Source organism: Theileria equi (assembly GCF_000342415.1).
Source record: "Theileria equi strain WA chromosome 4 map unlocalized gcontig_1105316255041, whole genome shotgun sequence".
Lineage (NCBI taxonomy): Eukaryota > Apicomplexa > Aconoidasida > Piroplasmida > Theileriidae > Theileria > Theileria equi.
Window position 1 is genome coordinate 119,607 of NW_004668225.1, and position 17,351 is coordinate 136,957.

Genomic DNA, 17,351 nt, shown 5'->3' on the forward strand with positions numbered 1-17,351 from the left:
GGGTGATATGCGCAGGAATAATACAGCAGATGCTCAAGATCCCATTGGATGGTCAGAAGAATGGATCATTACACTCTCTATGATTCTCCCAAACAATGCATCCATCATTCCCGTAACCTTACAGTTTGAGACGACTCATTTACCCCCGTAATGTCCACACACTCCAGTCTCCGATACTCCCCAGACACCGTCCATCCTTTTCATTCCATCAACAATTCCTATTACCAGCCCATTTAGTGACCCTATGGATGGCTACTGTGGGCAACTGGCAAAGGAGCAAACATATAGGCACTACCCTGGAGCATTGAGCTCAGACCAAAAGCTGTCAGCAACAAAAGAATGCATTACATTCTACATTTCTCAAAAACATCTACACCCTTATTGGATGCTATTAAGACGTTTCTCATTCATGTGACTTTCAAACATGTCCAGTTCCTCTACAAACTGATGCTCACCTCTTATCTCGCGATTATCTGCATATCTGGATAGAATGATAATCCTTGGCTGTTCCGCTCCTCCCTCCCAGGTAACTTGTCTGCTCATTAGTCCCTCAGTCCTGCTCTCTATGATATGCTCGTTATACTGTACTTCACCAAGTCTAAAACATCCTCCATTACTACCATTCTTGGCACGCGTAAACTTTATGAGACAAAAGTTAGGAGAGTCATCAGACTTTTACGGCCTAACTTTCTGATCAATGGCTACATTTGTCCAAGGGAATTGCCAGTCCACCAAGTGAACGAGTGAGTTGTATCTCGAGATTCTACAGTTTACAGAGTTATTACTGAGTTACTCACAAGCTTATCCCATGACATCTTCCAGTGAGATAGTCCAGTACCTCGTCTATAGGAGAACTAGTGACTCCAGTCCTAGTCTCTTTCTACCCTCATTCTATCATCCATAGTCCATACTAGATTCTTAATCCTCATAAAACTGCATTGGTACTTCATATCCTGCCCACAACTCACATTTATGGTATTACCAAGATTAGTCTTTCCGCTGATAATTACCCCAACTTACGACGTCGTTCTACAAGGACTACACATTAAACCAGACCATAGGCATCAACAACATCCACATCAATAGTAAGTAATTCCATTGAAAACCCTAAATAGCATTCCATAGGATCCTCCTGTTGCTCCTGGGAGCTACACATTCTGACCTTAATCTAGCACGTACAAGGGTTGAAATTAAAACTTTACTGCATTAAGGCAACTCTGAGATGCTCAAAATCGCCATAGTATTGATTTCTTAACTCGCCAGAGGTTGAAACTTCATTTCCAGAAAGTGATGGTTTTGTAGACAGTTCCTCTAGCCATCTGTCGATATGCGGCATGACGCTGGATATCGATTGGTAAGCGTTTAAATAGTGACATGTTCCCTCTAGTTCGACAAGTTTGGCCGTTTTGCTCCCCTTTAAATGCCTAGTCATCATGTCCCTAGGGCCCTGGACTCCACAAACGTAATCGTCTCTAGTATGCACAAATAGCGTCGGCAAATCCTTCGGGTAGTTTACCATATTGTCCTCCCTGTTAACATCATCACATGCAGTAAATAGTGATATATATGGCTTTATAGCGCATTTCCCGGAATAGTGAAATGGGTTCATAAATCTCATTATAAAGTCAAACGACTCCCCATAGTTTTCTATATTCTCGCAGGGATTGAACGTTTTTGGAACTAGCCATTCTAATAGCTTGGAGAATTTCATCAATAGTCTCCTCGCAGGGGTGTTTAAATGGTGATCCAAATTAAGCATGGCCGAGAGACCAACAAGGCCGTCTATAAGCTTTGCTCCCTCCTTTGCATGCTTGTTAAATTCTTGCACAGCTTGAACTGCAATGTTTCCTCCCATTGAGTGAGCTAAAAGGAATGTCTTTGTATTTGTAGGAATGTTCTCGTAAACTGCTTCTTCATCCCACTGTTCATTAGGATCCCCAAATTTACCTCTTTTGACGATACTTATAAACTGCATTAAGTCATAGACATGGTCTTTAAAATTGTTCACATAGCATCTTAAATCGCTAATGGATCCAGAGAGACCCTGGGACTGTAAGTCCATTGCATAAACGTTGTAGCCAAGCCTATTAAGGGCTTCTATGAAACTGTTGTTGTAAATGTATTCCGGTAATACCTCCAGGGCATCCAACCCATCCAGACTTGTATAGTTAAAGAGATGCTTATATCTTGCAATGGACGAAGAAGTTTGGTACAAGTGGTCCCAGTGGTTGATAAAGATCCCGTCAACGTAGGGAATAGACGGATATTCGAACCGCTCCAAATTCCAGTCCATGTCAAACATGCCAAACTCTGACATGAAAGATGACCTGAATCCGTGGACCAAAATGAAGTCTCCCTTGGCATTCTCAACTCTGGAGGCATATGTTGCAATCCGTAGACCTTGCCTATTCTTAAAGCTACTCATGATGATTTTACCGTCACCCTGGTGGGTATACCTTGAAGAATCATCATTTACGAGAATGTGATAATACCCATTCCTGTCAACCTTTTTCCATTCCTTACCAACCTTTCTAAAGTATAAACTCTTACGACAGCTTGTGGAGTCAGTCGTAAACATAAATAACCCCAAATATCCCGTCTTCTTAGCAAATACATTGATGTAAGTGCATCGTTCAGTGTCCTTGGCCTTCCAGATTGTAGCGACTCCATCAACTATCCTCTCAAGTGAAAAACCAGGAAGTGTAGTGTACATGTACGTAATGTTTTCATGTACATTGTATCTATAAGTGTAGACCAGATCATTGTCTACACTGGATATGTCCAGAGTTATCCTGTTGCTAAACTTTGATCTGTCAAAGCCAGCCTTGGCCAAGTCCTCCAGATACTCATTCTTGTCAACAGACTTCCATGACCCACTCATCTTGGAGTAGTAGAGACCCTTGAGTTCACCCAAAGAGTGAATGACCAGGTAGGCCAAAGTGGGAGTATCCCTCGGATAAAACGAGGCGTATATGCAGCCTTGGTCATTAGCACCTGCATTCCAAATGACGGTGCCATTCTTGACGCTTTTTATGCGACATATACTATTTGGAGCGTATACTGCAAAGGGGAACTTGGAGGACTTGTTGACGTATAGTATCTTTGGGTTGTACTTTTTTCTCGTGTCAAATGAAATGGAAAGGGCAAGTAGCTTCATGATAACCATGGCATGGAATTTGCCGTAAAAGTCTTCTTCCTGGATGCCTACCCATTCCCTTCTCTTTTCATAGTACAAACAGTCCTGTTTAAAGCCTCCATCGGTCAAATAGAGAATGAGATGGGTCGGTGCCCTGTTTTCTCCAACTATTACGACGACGTGGTCACAGGAATGGCCATCGGAAGAGGTCCAAATGGGAGCTCCACTCTCCACCACTGAGGATATCCTGTAGCCCTCCCTTGCCTTGTGTATCTCCGTAACGATGTTATAGGGTCTCCTTACCAGCGTAGTCGCAAGAGAAGAGTCCGGGGCAGAAACATCCAGGGCAATGCCTTCATCCTCTCTCTTGCGTTTCCTGTTACGGGTTCCACCCCTTCCCAAATGAGTAGCCATGGCTTGGAGGGTCTTTCTTGTGCATTCAGTATGATGGTTGGATGAGTAAGGTCGCTAGGCAGAAATCGCCCAGAGTACTCGCCAGCCAAAGATTAACCCAGAGAATGAAAGCAACACTTTCTGTGTATCGATAGCCCCTCATGCTCACCAACAGAGGAGCACAAAGTGTACCTATGAACATGCCCTTGTACTCTCTTGCAATGTAGATAAATGTGTCATGATAATCTCCCATAAATCGTCTCTTCCTCCTCGACTCGTAAAACTATGCGGTGGAAGTGCCCTCTTTGGAGCCTGCCGAGGTTCGTATAGCCAAATGATACGAGGAAGGCTGGATTCGTGGAGCTGAACGGTCAAGTGCGGAGGAATTGTGGAGTTTGAGCTTCTTCCGACGCAAAGAGCGTGGATATCCCCACTGAAAGCCATGCACAAAAATCCCGAAGCACAGACAAGCTATTCACAATGTAAAGCTGTAAATGATGAGGAAATATGGTAAACAAGTGCACATTTTAATTTGGGTGAAATGTGTACTCGTTTCAGGGCCCTACCAAGAGGCACCAGGAAGAAGTCATTCTGGCCCATTTTCCGGCGATTCTTCATAACTTTGATGAGTTATCCATCTATTCCATGGGTTTCAGGGTTACTAGGAGCGCAGCGATTTATTCTCCTCCCTCTGGTCAAGTCCAGGGTATCCGGTACCGAGGTGCAGGTAGGCTACTATGCCATATCCTTTGGATCTGATCCACCATGTTCAAGCTTTGTATCCCGGGCACTTTTAACAGTGATGTCAAGAGCAGGTGCTCGGAGTGCGGGTATAGCAGGTGGAACCTCCTACTTTTGGTCCAGGAGTTACAGTGATGAGAGTGCATTCCTCCAGAGTCGGTAGGACTAGGGAGTAGATCACTATGGAATGAGTGTAACGAGTGGAATAGTGATGCGAATTCATCCTTAGATGAATGAGATGCCACTCTGAGATTCTCCAGTAGGCTCTTTCTTAGACTTATTAGGAGTATCTTTATAGACTCTCTTATTCTACCAGCGGAGCTAGGACGACCTTAGGGACTCTCTAGAAGAAGGATGAAGGAGCCATTAGGATATGCCAAGCATCGAGTTGTATAATGCAACAATAGCAGGATAGGAGTTATTAATGTTTGCTATCTGGATCTAGCACGGAGTAGTTAAGCTTCTGGAATCTAAAGTTAGGGTACCATAGCTGATACTGATGGAGGATAGCTCTGTTCACTGCTATGCAAATCCTTCTGGAGTAAGTATTGGTAAGCAAGTAGGTAAATACTGCACAGAATGCACCGGAGGAAGAAACTGCCAAGAGAACTGTGGATGCAACTGCAATCCTAGAGGAGTAGAAGCCTGTAATCCTGACGAATGCACATCTAAAAACTGCCAATGCTGTAAAGATAGGGGTGGTAATATCTCCTCCTTAAACACGTTTACATCCCGATCCATAATGACCATCTTGGCCTTTACTGGAGACGGTTACCTCAAGACTTATTCCGAGTATGAGCATGATCGGAGTAAGTGGCCTACTGGTGGCTACCATAGTTACAGCTACTCTAATAATGGATAGTCATGACACTGATTCTAAAAAGAGACCCACTCAATCTATTTTACCGACTCATTCATCCAAGGGTGAGTACACAGGCTCCTATGCTCTGCATACTCGTCAGTCCTTCACTTCACTATGGACAGTCTCCTATCCTGCTATTGTTGTATTGTACAACTCGATGCTTGGCATATCCTAATGGTAACTCGTTCATCTACCAATGATTATACAGGCTCCTATACTGAGAACTGTGAATTCAGAGACTCCTCTACTAAAGTACACTCACAAGGCTCCTATTCGCTTCGCTCATCGAGTCTCCATCATTCTTCTTTAAGCTCACTTTGTTCGCCTATTCGCTTCGCTCATAGTGACAAACTCCCTAGTCTTGGACGTCGGTGGGTCATTACTCCCTCCGGCTAAAGCCTCGACCATGTGCTTATAAAAAATTACTAAAAACTGTAAAACCTAAAGTTTAACTATATAGCATAATTTGGCGCCAATAAAACGTGCATGCAGAACGGGAATGGGAACATTCATCCCGTAACCTTGCGCACAAAATGCTCCATCTATAGCGTTCGTGGTGACCAATAAAGTCCTTTAGACTAGAACAAATGACAGGGTGTTTGAATTAGTACGCAATTGCCTACAGAGAAGACTGAACAAAGCGTCCCCGGTACCCCAAAGTATGCACTCGTTATACATCCTTTACCTCCACCGGGCCGTTACACAAACACCATCAATACAAATAGACGGTACAAAATTCGTGATGACCTGGGAAAAGATTTAAAGTATGCAAGGGCATCTTATGAGAACAGACAGGATAGGAGGCAGATTCTTCCTGTGAGTCCAGACTTATAGGCATCAATGGACGACCAAAGTCCGATTCTTTGGCTATGGGTAGTATCTACGCCTTCTATCCTGCTATTACTCTTTCATCCTGTAACCATAGATCGTACATCCTAGGAATATTGACTCCGCAAATCGCATATTTATGGCAATTCCGCAAGACTGGCGCATAAACGAATTGTTATGACAGAGACGCATTATAATCAGCGGAGTATATGGCATCCTCTGCTTTGTCCGTGACACAGAGGGGAGACAAACGCGTAGCCTCATCGCCAATATCCCTAGGTCTTTATTGTGGTCCAATGGGACCCAGAAACTGTCACCGCCAAAGGCGAGTAAATGTCCCGAGTGCAGGTTATTATAGACTATCTCTGCAGATCCTTAACCTTTCACCCTCTGCAACAGCACATTTATACAGAGACTATGGCCAAGTTTATGAACGTACCACTAGTAAAGGAAGAAGAGAGAATAAGTCCACTTGTATGGTAATTGCTTTGGTATCTTCTCAATCTCCTCTATAAACAATACCTATGAGTCTAGAAGATCTAACAATGTGAACATTGTTGTGACAGTCCATCTATCAGCATTAAAGTCCAAAGATAGTAGCTGAGTATTCGGAGGAATAAATGCCTACACAAACCGTTATTCCTCCCCATCTCCCTGCATTCCTGGGTTCCATTCTCACCAAGCCTACTCCACAGTATCATTAACTGACCGAGGATCCTTTCCAACTCACTTGTATCTTTGACTTGTCAAGACTGAGGTCTTTGTTTCTTCCTCTACTTCCATGTTATTTATATCTTACAATTACTCGTTGCCTATACCAATATTCTAGTCGTTCTTTGATTTAGACAAGAGCCCGCAAGATGAAGGTGCTGATTGCACTATGGGCGGCATCTCTGGTGGGACTCTGCAGTGCAGGTTTTTGTTGCTATTTGGAGTTAAAAGAGGTGACACAGGTACTGCTCCACCTAAACCTGATACTCCCATTACTCTTGATCTTGCTCATCCTGACCAGTCAAGGGTGAATGTAGAAGGAGCATTTCCGAATATTTATTCCAAGGTTATCTCTGCTATGGATAATGGAGCTCATTTGGAAAACCTCTGGGGATGAAGAAGAGTGTTGTTTCTCTAGAACTTTCCCAAGGGAGGCTATACAGTCCCTCAATATAATTGTAAAGAGTGGTAATAATTTCAAAGCTAAATTCATCGAGAACTAGATTGTAGATGGAAGAGCATTACTGAGGACTTTAATGGCGAGATTATAAGGCGAGACCATATGCTCCTTAGCCTAGTTCATAAATGCAGGACCGTTTACTAGAATGACCACTCATCCATCCTGTGGGTGGACTGTTGACCATAAATGCACCTGTAGTTCCAAACTCACTCTGGATATTTTCAAACCAAAATGGTGAATAGAGAGTCTCTTGGATGATTGATCATGCATCGCTCGTAATGGTAATGTGGTTGATAGCACCAATTGTATCAGAGTAATGAAGTAATTTGTAATGTTTATACCTTCTTGTGTAGGTATGTTGATAGGTGTAGATGTTTAAAGATGTCTCCGAAGAGCCTAATGGAGAGTAAAGTACAGAAAGAGTGACCCAACAAGAACAGAAACAACTAACATGAAACAAAAACAAACCAACAAATTAAGACCAACTACTCAGTACCCATTCGCATCAACAAGATAACAATCTCAAAATAAATCTTGAAAGATTTGTAAGGAGTAGACAGAGTCTGTAAGAACTATATTTGGTACCGATCATGCTTTTGGTATTTCTTAGAACATCCATTAGATTTGTCGTACCTATCTACTTCTATCATTAGACCAAGCGTACCAAAGCGTCAAGGAAATAGTTAGTATAGACGTGCCATCCTGCACCAGCCGCTCCACCGACAGTAGTAAGAGTACCACCGGCTCCAGATCCAATCTTAATCCATTTAGAAGAGTTGTCAGTAGAAGCGGATTCTTCAGTAGTAGTAATAATAAGAGATTGTTCACCTTCTAGTCCATGACCTAATCTAGAACCACCTATAAATCCGAGAGGAGCGTGTTCACCTTGTTGTCCAGATAAGTATTTAGTAGCACCAACTATAGGTCCAGGAAGAAATGCAGTACAAAACGGATAGTGGTTACATTTAGCCTCTTTTAGTGCCCTCACAAGGTTGTTAAATTGCTTATGGTCTGTAGTGGCATTAAGATTCCTTGGTGTTATATTCTTTTTGAGACTAGTGACCTGTGTCCACTCTTCATTGCCATTACTACCATTCCTTTTATACCATCCTTTAGCATCGTCTTCTCCGGTAGACTCTAAATATATAAGAACTGGACTATTATCTTTGCAATAGAAAACGTAGACACTAACTGGTTCCTGGGTGGGAAAGGTTAACGAATGAGATTTTATCTCTTCACCATTTGAATTACTAATATAGTACTTAATCTTAGCAAGTCCAACTTTAGAAGGATCAATGGAGTGTTTATAGGATATAATGGGAATTGAGATGTGACCCGGATGATTACAGGAAACCGGTACAGGAGTAACAGTAACTTTTTGCTTATCCCTCTCTTTATGGTCTTTACCACAACAGTAGCTTTCTCCTGTGGATTTTTCATAAGATAAATCTATTGTAACTGCATTGTTGAGTGAACAGTTGAGGTTGTCCAACACCTTTTCTAGGGGTTCATCTTTGAGTGGAGGTCGAGAATCTCCATAAAATAGATACCATTGAGTCTCACCACCATTAGCATTTTTGCTATAGTAAGTAGTTGTACTATCACTTGTAATTTCTAGAAGGAGAGCACTATCAGTATTGCCAATCCAGTAATAGGCAGCAACGGAGGTTACCTTTTTCCCACTAAACTCCGTAGTAATAACACTCTGATCATCGTCTTTAATCTCCTTTAGTGTAAAGTTCCCTCCATAAGGCTTCTGATGAGTGTATTTGTGGAAGCCAGAGTACCTTTCGGATCTTGTAACCTTGATCTGTTTACCAGTTGTATGAGGATCTCCATTTTTCTCTGGCTTTACACCAAGGTTAATGATTACTCCATCTTCAGCCATTTGAGCCACAGGAGTTCCTTGTAGGAGAATCTTAGTCTCAGACTCTGTATCAGGAACCTGGTCAGATAAGTCAGCTGCTGGAACCTCTTCACGTTGAACTCCATTCTGTCCGGGATGTTCTGGATCACGAGTACAATCCTCCAAGCCTTTACATCCAAGTCCTCTTAGAGTTTTTGCAAGTTCTTTAAAATTTTTGTTATTACTACAGTCAAGCTCCTTATTCTCTAAATCTCCTGGTGTTGTGTTGAGATCTACTCTTATCCAGTCTTCATTCTCACTTTTACTACCGTTCTTTTTGTACCAACCGGTAACATTAGGTTTTGTCCCAGTTGACTCTACATAAATGAGAGCTGGATTATTCTTAGAACAATAAAAGGCATAAATTGTAACTTTTACTGACTGGTTGGTAGGTAAGTTAAGGTCAGGAATATTCACTCTCTTCCTTCTACTGGGATAAGTATGGTACTTAATAGCTGCAAGTTTTGAAGTACGATCAGAAGTAAATTCATGTTTGAAGTATGAAGTAGAACAACCATGTGTTTTACAAGAAACTTTATTGCTAGTAACGGAGACTCTTTTACGACCATGATTAGCACCACAACAATATTTATTATCTTTGACATGATTCTTAGGTACACTCTTGGTAAGGTTTATAGTTACAGCATTATTATTGTAGCAGTTAAAGTCGTCAAGTTTGATCTCCAAGGATTCACCTGTGAGTTTAGAAGTAAGATTCCAGCGATTACCATTATCATTGTCCCTGCCATAATAAGAGTACTCACTCGTGTTCTTTATCACTCCTATCAAAAGAACCTTAGTAGGTGTTTCTCCAGAGGGGTTTTCATACCTCCAGTAATAAGCTTCAACTGAGGTCACATTGTTTCCACTGGAGTCAGGAATAGGAGTATCATGATCATCTTGGATCTCCTTTACTTCGAACTTTTCTCCATGAGAAGCCAGAGTATAAGTATACCTTAGGAAGTCAGATCCAGTAGGTTCAATAGTTCTTTTGACGGTAAACTTCTTACCCCAGTCTGAGTGTTGAATTTCTTCTCTATCTTTGTTTGGTTTGTGCTTGAGCTGAATGATTACCCCGGGATCTTGTGGTGAAGAGGGAAAGCCACCCATCCTCCATGTTCATAGAGTGTGCTCTTTAAAAACTCTGAGATCCATGAGTATCTCAATGCGACCAAAGGGAGCAGACCAGTACCTTACTCCCTACTCATCCATTCATTCATCCTCCCTCACAAGTAGCTCACTGTCAGAGAGACTATCCACAGAACGAGATGAACAAGTATCCAGACAGTCTTCAGTAGTACAGTCAACACTCACGTCAGTAGAAATTAGTTCGTCTATACACTCTCCATAAAATTCCACCGAGCCCACAAATAGCAAAGATCATGTAATGAGACTCATGTACACAAAACCTGTTACGATTTAGTCAACCATCCCTCAGGGTCCTAAAGAATGTGTAATGTCTGAGAAGAACTTACTGGAACCTCATCTTCTCTATTCTAGTAGACATCAATTACAACCGTCTAGACTTTCTTTCCCTCGATCCGTCTCTGCGTTTGGAACCTTTATCCATTCCAGACTCTGGATGTCTAGGGTCTAGACGAGGCGCAGGATCTGCTGAATCCCGTCTACTCTTGCGTTTCCTGGACGGGGATGGTGAACCTCTTGACCTCGAACGTCTCGACTTTGATGGTTCGCGATGCCTGTCCAACTTCTTTAGGAGCGAATCATTCTCCTTTTTAAGATCTGCAATCTCTGCTGTGAGTTGAGAGATCTTGGCAGACATTTCGTTATTGTCTTTATTTATTTGTATATTCATCTGCAAAAGGGACTTGAGCTCCTTTTCCAAGATTTTGTTCTTTTCCTTCTCCTTGTTAACCTCAAAGGTGAGCGGCTGAACTTGCGATTCGATTATGATTTTGGAGAGCTCCTCATTCTCCAGTTTTAACATGCGGACCTTCTCAAGAAGGTTCTTGCCAACGGCCCTAAAAATGGATGAATGTGTCGCTAGAAAAGAATGTCTCTGAATCCTAGCATTCCAGTATACCAACAAGAGAGTAGTCCAGAGGGAGTGTCTCTACCTCCCACCAAGGGTAGGGAGAACATACTGCATTATATCCATAGAGAGTATCCGTGAGTCATTACTGAGATGGAGCAGAAGAATGTGAAGAAGAAGGATGCGAAGAAGGATTAGGAGATAATGATCCAGATTTACTCATTTCATTAAGCTTCTTATCAAACTCTTTCTTCTTGATGAGAGTCCATGAGTACCTCTGGGAGATCTTTAAATATCAGACGTGGAAATACGTCGAGGAAGAAGCTTTTCCAGAGGTAGTATCCTGCTCCACCTGTACAAAAACTGAAGCAGCTCCAAAGATTTTCCCTAAAAGATCTTAAGAAGAGCCTTGATTAGAAGTGACCGGGTCTTTAAAAACTATAGCTTGAATCTGACCTTAAAGTCTTTCAGGACAAAAAGAATGAGTATCAGTTTGAGGAACCATAGAGAAGGAAAGAGTATTAGCAGGGAGAGGTATAGGTTGTAAAGGTTATCTCCACTGGAGATGGCAAAGGGTAACGCCAGTACAGACACTATGAACAGAAGTAGTAGAGATAGTGTCAGAGGAAGTAAGAGCTGGTTCTTCAAATCCAACTGTTTCAGGTTCTTTAACTTTAGCATAAAGTCTTTCGGGTCCTCTAGCATTGCCACGGACATCGTCCCCAGTAGAAGACCCAGAAGTAAATTCTTAAGCTTTACTAGCACCTCCATTCTTTAGTTATTCCTCAGGTTGAGTAGTAGAGGAACCAAGAAAGTAGGATTATGAGATTCCTTAGAAGACTTCCTAGATTCTCCATCATCCACAACCTCATTCATACTATCCTTACCCATCATTCTTCCACAGTAGTAATCCATTCATGTCTCAACTGGTGTGAGCAGAATGGTCAGTATGGGTGAATGAATGCTTACTAGAGAGAAGTTCACAGGAGAGTCTATGTATACTCAACATGATACATTCTTTAAAAACTATAGGATATCGTGTCTAACCCAAGGGTCTCCACTACGGCTCTTATAGAACTTAAATCCCGCGAGGCCAGTTAATCAAGAAGAATCAGAAAGCTTCAGGAGATTCTGGAACACCGTTACCATTAGTAGGATCAAGGTAGTTTTCACAGTTTGGGAAGATGTGGGAGATACTTTTACAGGGATTAGAAGCAGGTTTTTCAACATCTTTTAATGAAGATGAACCTTGTAGTTGTTTAGCGGGTTCTTGAGTACATTCTTGCAAGCCAGTAGTACCACATTCTCAAACATCCATCATCTTCCATTCACCCGTTCCCCCAGTTATACTTTTATAGTGAAGAATCCCACTCCTCCTTAGGCTCCCATAGATCGCCTGTTCCTATACTAAAGTATACTCACAAGGCTCCTCACTTCACTTCGCTCATATAGTCGCTCAGGCTTACGCCAGTCCTTCGGACTCTATCCTCCCTTCAGTCGGATAGTCATTCCATAGTGATCTACTCCCTAGTCTTTGACGTCGGTAGGTCATTACTGCCTCTGGTAGTACTGAGAAGAGTACTCTTTTAGGCTCCTTCCAGTCGCCTGCTCGCATCCCTCATTCTTCGGGACTCATCCCCCGCTTCGCTACGGACATTAACTTACCCACTAAAGTCGATCTTTTGTCCTTCTAGTGCATCTTTGGCCTCTTGAAGCTCGATGCTCTTTTTGTTAATGATTTTCTTGAGGTGTAAAATCTCGTTATTGACCACTGGATCCACAAAGACATTGAGCAATTGGTTCTTTTTATTGTACCCGTAAACCTTCCTAAAGTCTTCCACGGTCTCCTTGGTCCTCAGTACTTCTTCCTGAAGCGCAGAAATCGCCGAAACCGCAAACGAGCGCAAACCCTCGAGGCTATCAGAGTTCACGATCACGTTCGTAATCTCCTCCAGTGTGTATTCCTTCACCTCCATGTCGCCAATTCTACGACTAGTCTTGAAGATGTAAATTAAAGGCGTCTCGGGGACTACACCCTGACTCAAGATGTCACTTTGTCTTCTAGGTACCTTTCCTCCTACCTACCTTCTAGGTACACCTGTCTCCTGTGGGCTCCCCGCGGCTTCTACTCCTCAATACTCGCCTTTAAAATCGCTCCAGGTGCTCCCTTGGCCGTGTTTTACCACAATGTGTCTACTGCAGTACAGCTACCAAGTTTTGGCACAAAAACGAGAGCGACTGGACTTTGGTTTCGAGTTTAAATCGACTGAGCGTCGTGGCCCTGGGCCTCCCCATCCGGGTGGCCTCCTCTCCACTCAGTTTCCGTAATTTCTCACTTTTCGTTCCCAGTGCCAAAATTTGACGCTGGACTCGCGAGAATCAAAGGGACACGCAGCCACGCAGAGGGACGACCTCCAACTCGACGTGTGTCTTCCAGGGGCCATTTTTGGCCTTTTTATCGATTTACCTGGACATAGAGGCGTACAAACAGCCATACAAGTGCGATAAAGGGCAAGGCCAGTAGAAGAGTCAAAAGGAATCGGAAAAGCTATTATTCGGGGTTGACAGAATATTCTCGGTCTCGACATCTGCCAACGTGTTGCTTCGCAGGAGGAAAGATGGAAAAGTTTGGGTCAGACTTGGAGAGCATAAACAAGTTTGCAGACTCCATTCAGCACCTCAGCCCCGAGGGCATGGTTGAAGCCTTTAACAAGTTTTCGTGGGACGACCAGGCCGTGGCAAAGCACCTCCCAGTCTACTGCAAAGCTAGTCCAGAGGAGCTTAAAAAGGTGGACGATGCCTTTGTCAAACTCGTTCCGTCCCAAGACAAGGTCTATGGTCCAAATTTCAATACCATGGCACTGTGGCTCAAGACCAGAATTCATATGCAAATGGGCAACCATAATGCGTAGCATAATGTGAGCAATGCGAGCTACGGAGTAGTGAGCAATGGCGAACAAAGTGAGTATGCTGAGCATGAGCGACCGTCAGGGAGCCTAAGGAAGAGAAGGATTCCTCACTGTGCAAGTACGAATGTAAGGAGTACTGAAACAGGTGACCTACCGACGTCGAAGACTAGGTAGTAGATCACTATGGAATGAGCGTAACGAATGGAGTAGGGATGCGAATTCATCCTTAGATGAATGAGATGCCACTCTGAGCTTCTCCATTAGTGTCTTTCTTAGACTTATTAGGAGTATCTTTAGGAACTCATTCTACTACTGGAGCTAGGAGGACGACCTTAGGGAGTCTCTAGAATAGGAATGAATGAGGAATGTGGCCTAGTACGGAGTAGTTAAGCTCCTGGAATCTCAAGCTAGGGTACCATAGATGAGACTGCCTACTACTATGCAAATCCTTCTGGAGTAGATACCGGTAAACAAGTAGGTAAATACTGCACAAAAAACTGCCAAAGCGGCGGTTGTCAATGTGGAAGCAGTGGAGGAACTTGTAATCCTGACAAATGCACATCTAAAAACTGCCAATGCTGTAAAGAGAGGGAGGGTACTATATCCTCTTTCAACACCTTTACATCCCAATCTTTAATGCTCATCTTGGCCTTTACTGGAGACGGTTACCTCAAGACTTACTCCAAATATGAACATCAGGGTAAATGGCCTACTGGTGGCTACCATCGTTACAGCTACTCTAATAATGGATAGTAATGACACTTATTCTAAAAAGACAATCTATTCTAACAATCCATCCATCCTTCTAGACAGAAGAGCTGACAGTCGCACTTCTACAGCGATCTCCACTCTTTAGCTGGATAAAGTTCAACTACTTGTCTCTGGTTATCCATAAAGTTCTCATACCTCAAACTCCCTCTGGTAGTGCCAATTACTGCAGTTTGCGGCTTACAAAAATACCTCTTGCCATGTCTGGAATGCATAAATCGCTCCCTTTTCGCATACAGACCACCTAGACTCATCTCTATCCCGTTAACTAGTACTTATAAACCTACTCGTTTTTTACACCGTTCATTAATGTTCGCAAGAGCTCTAAAAGGCCACGTTCATGGAGCAAAATAGGTCACTGCATGCACTTTGCCCTCACCACAATCCTCCAGGACTTCCCCAGAGATTATTGGACTTTTACAGATACTAATGGGCAATACCACTAAACAATCGGATTATTGTATAGGCAAATAGCCTATAAAGCGGAAATAGAGCTCGAAACACTGCCAGAATATATAGAAAAGGATGGTAGACAAATACTCATCAATCATCCTCTTTTCGTCAATTCTTCTGGTGATTTCCCCATCTTTTGACTCTGTAAACGCGTTTCCAATTGTGCACAAATTCCTTATAGACTTTGATGTTTCTGGAAATGTACCCGGGAGGATCAAGGTCTCCTCATCCCTGAGGTATTCCGGTGGACTCAACTACAGTATAAAACAGGCGTCCAGACACACCCACGTTATTGGCAGAATTGTTGACGAAGATGAAGTTTTACTAGATGGTAAATCGACCTACATGAGCAGATATGTCCTTGTGGTTGTCAGAGACGGTGGTGCCAAATACGTCAGGATAACGACGAGGCGAAGAGAGGACCACAAGTACGTGACTTGGATTAGAGAGTTTATAAAGAGGACAGGGGCTGAGAGATATATTCCAGTTATTAGGACACCAGTTGCTATCGATCTAAAGACTCAGGAAAGCGACGAATTCATCAAGATGGAGACTGTAATCTGTGGGAATAATAACGATGTTATCAAGGAGTTTACCATCCACAGGAATATGCAGGATGACTTTATAATAGGCCAAATACAATATGGCGAGTTTTTGATTGAAGCAGTAACCTCGGAGATCATGGAGAGGAAGGTGGCACTGGGAATGGTCTACAACATTCCTTCCATCACCATTTTCACTCGCTACGCTGACGGGGCAGATGTAACGACAAAGTACAAATTTAGCATCGACTCCAAAACGGTTCACCTCTTGGAGGAAACCAGGAAGCTTATGGATTTGTGTGAATAGTTTTGATTACAAATAACAGCGGAATGGATGCCATGTCCTCTGTTGGAGGCATTATAGCGGATATACTCTGATAATTTCTCACCAAAGAGCATTTAATTGTCCCTGTATGGCGTATTTGCACACATGTGACACATTTCCACATGCATGCGGGGATAAAGACTATATCTGACGAGCCTTACAATCTCATTTAAATTTGCAATCAGAAATAATAAATCGCAAAATAGTATAAAATGAAAACATCAGCAATTGTTCCTTCTATTATTCTTATTCTTGGCCGAGTGTTGTCCATGGATGTCACTCTGGACCTTTCAAAGCCTGACCAGCCAAGTGTTCACAGAAAGAACATGCAGGAGTGGGACGGAGTTTCGTACGTACTCTACTATCCAATATACGGTAGTACAGTCGTTCAGTTGAATTACGCGGACCAAATTTTATGGAGGAAGCGCAGGCCGGAAGAAAAGCTCATGAACTTTAACTTTTACTACCTATACGGAAGACCTACAGTTGGGTTCATCCAAATCTATGATGGAACGAAATACACAACGTATAAACTAAAAATGAACCAGACAGGTTGGATCTTGATAAGTTGTCAACTTTACGAGAGGCTGTTGGAAAATACAAAGAGGAATAGAGAAATCGACATTGATGAGCCCATAAATGAGAACGTATTTAGAGTACAACAATACTCTCCGTTTGGTATTCCTGCAGTCATTTGTACACCTATCTCCGACTATATTCTCAAGGCTGTAAAAGTTGGAGAACATTCTCTCTGGGAAGCAAAAATGGAGGCAGAAAGATGCGAACACCTCGTAATCCATGGACCAAGGAATGAACCGAAACTCGTTCACATCTTCATAACACTCGACAATCTCCAGAGGATCATATACTTTGCCAAGGATGGTGACCGTTGGATGCGAGTGACAAAGCACACGTTTTACAACAGGCTCTGGAGCATTAAAACGGAACCAATGCCAGCATGTGGACGCACTCCTTCGTCTGGAGGGTCCTGGGATCACTCCTACAGTGCCAAGGCTATTTGATTGACATATGCATGGAGCACGTTATTCAATGGTCAAGCTTTGGCATGAGACAATGGAAATACATGCATTCAGTATAATGTTTGATTGTTTTACAGGCATTAGTCTGTATAAATGCTTGAGATTTTACATTTACATCTTCTCCATTAGTGCAATAGGGAAACTGAGGCTTCAGGAAAAAGAGAGTACTCTGTCATGGAGGATTCCATCCAGCTCCATAGACGGTCTCATGGTTTATAAATGCTACATAATGGCCGAGAAACGTCGTTGCAATAAGACGTTTGGTTGATGGTAATGAATGGCCA

At 42.7% G+C, this 17,351-nt stretch overlaps 6 protein-coding genes across 6 annotated transcripts; 3 read left to right on the forward strand and 3 right to left on the reverse strand.

Annotated features, from left to right (window-relative positions):
• Positions 1–1,198: 1,198 nt before the first annotated feature.
• On the reverse strand, positions 1,199–3,550 carry BEWA_045660 (conserved hypothetical protein; the record flags this gene model as incomplete). The annotated part of the gene is made up of 1 exon (XM_004831497.1): positions 1,199–3,550. The coding sequence occupies one exon, from the start codon at positions 3,548–3,550 to the stop codon at positions 1,199–1,201; it is 2,352 nt and encodes a 783-aa protein (XP_004831554.1).
• A 4,230-nt stretch (positions 3,551–7,780) lies between these two features.
• BEWA_045670 (hypothetical protein) lies at positions 7,781–10,147 on the reverse strand (the record flags this gene model as incomplete). Its single annotated transcript, XM_004831498.1, has 1 exon — positions 7,781–10,147. One exon carries the CDS (start codon positions 10,145–10,147, stop codon positions 7,781–7,783), a length of 2,367 nt encoding a protein of 788 aa, XP_004831555.1.
• A 364-nt stretch (positions 10,148–10,511) lies between these two features.
• BEWA_045680 (conserved hypothetical protein) lies at positions 10,512–13,298 on the reverse strand. Its single transcript, XM_004831499.1, has 2 exons — positions 12,696–13,298; positions 10,512–11,019 (listed from the first exon to the last, which is right to left on the reverse strand). The coding sequence occupies exons 1-2, from the start codon at positions 13,004–13,006 to the stop codon at positions 10,548–10,550; spliced, it is 783 nt and encodes a 260-aa protein (XP_004831556.1). The 5' UTR covers positions 13,007–13,298; the 3' UTR covers positions 10,512–10,547.
• A 350-nt stretch (positions 13,299–13,648) lies between these two features.
• BEWA_045690 (conserved hypothetical protein) lies at positions 13,649–13,942 on the forward strand (the record flags this gene model as incomplete). The annotated part of the gene is made up of 1 exon (XM_004831500.1): positions 13,649–13,942. The coding sequence occupies one exon, from the start codon at positions 13,649–13,651 to the stop codon at positions 13,940–13,942; it is 294 nt and encodes a 97-aa protein (XP_004831557.1).
• A 1,290-nt stretch (positions 13,943–15,232) lies between these two features.
• On the forward strand, positions 15,233–16,009 carry BEWA_045700 (signal peptide containing protein; the record flags this gene model as incomplete). Its single annotated transcript, XM_004831501.1, has 1 exon — positions 15,233–16,009. One exon carries the CDS (start codon positions 15,233–15,235, stop codon positions 16,007–16,009), a length of 777 nt encoding a protein of 258 aa, XP_004831558.1.
• Positions 16,010–16,296: 287 nt separating this feature from the next.
• BEWA_045710 (conserved hypothetical protein) lies at positions 16,297–17,049 on the forward strand (the record flags this gene model as incomplete). Its single annotated transcript, XM_004831502.1, has 1 exon — positions 16,297–17,049. One exon carries the CDS (start codon positions 16,297–16,299, stop codon positions 17,047–17,049), a length of 753 nt encoding a protein of 250 aa, XP_004831559.1.
• Positions 17,050–17,351: the final 302 nt, after the last annotated feature.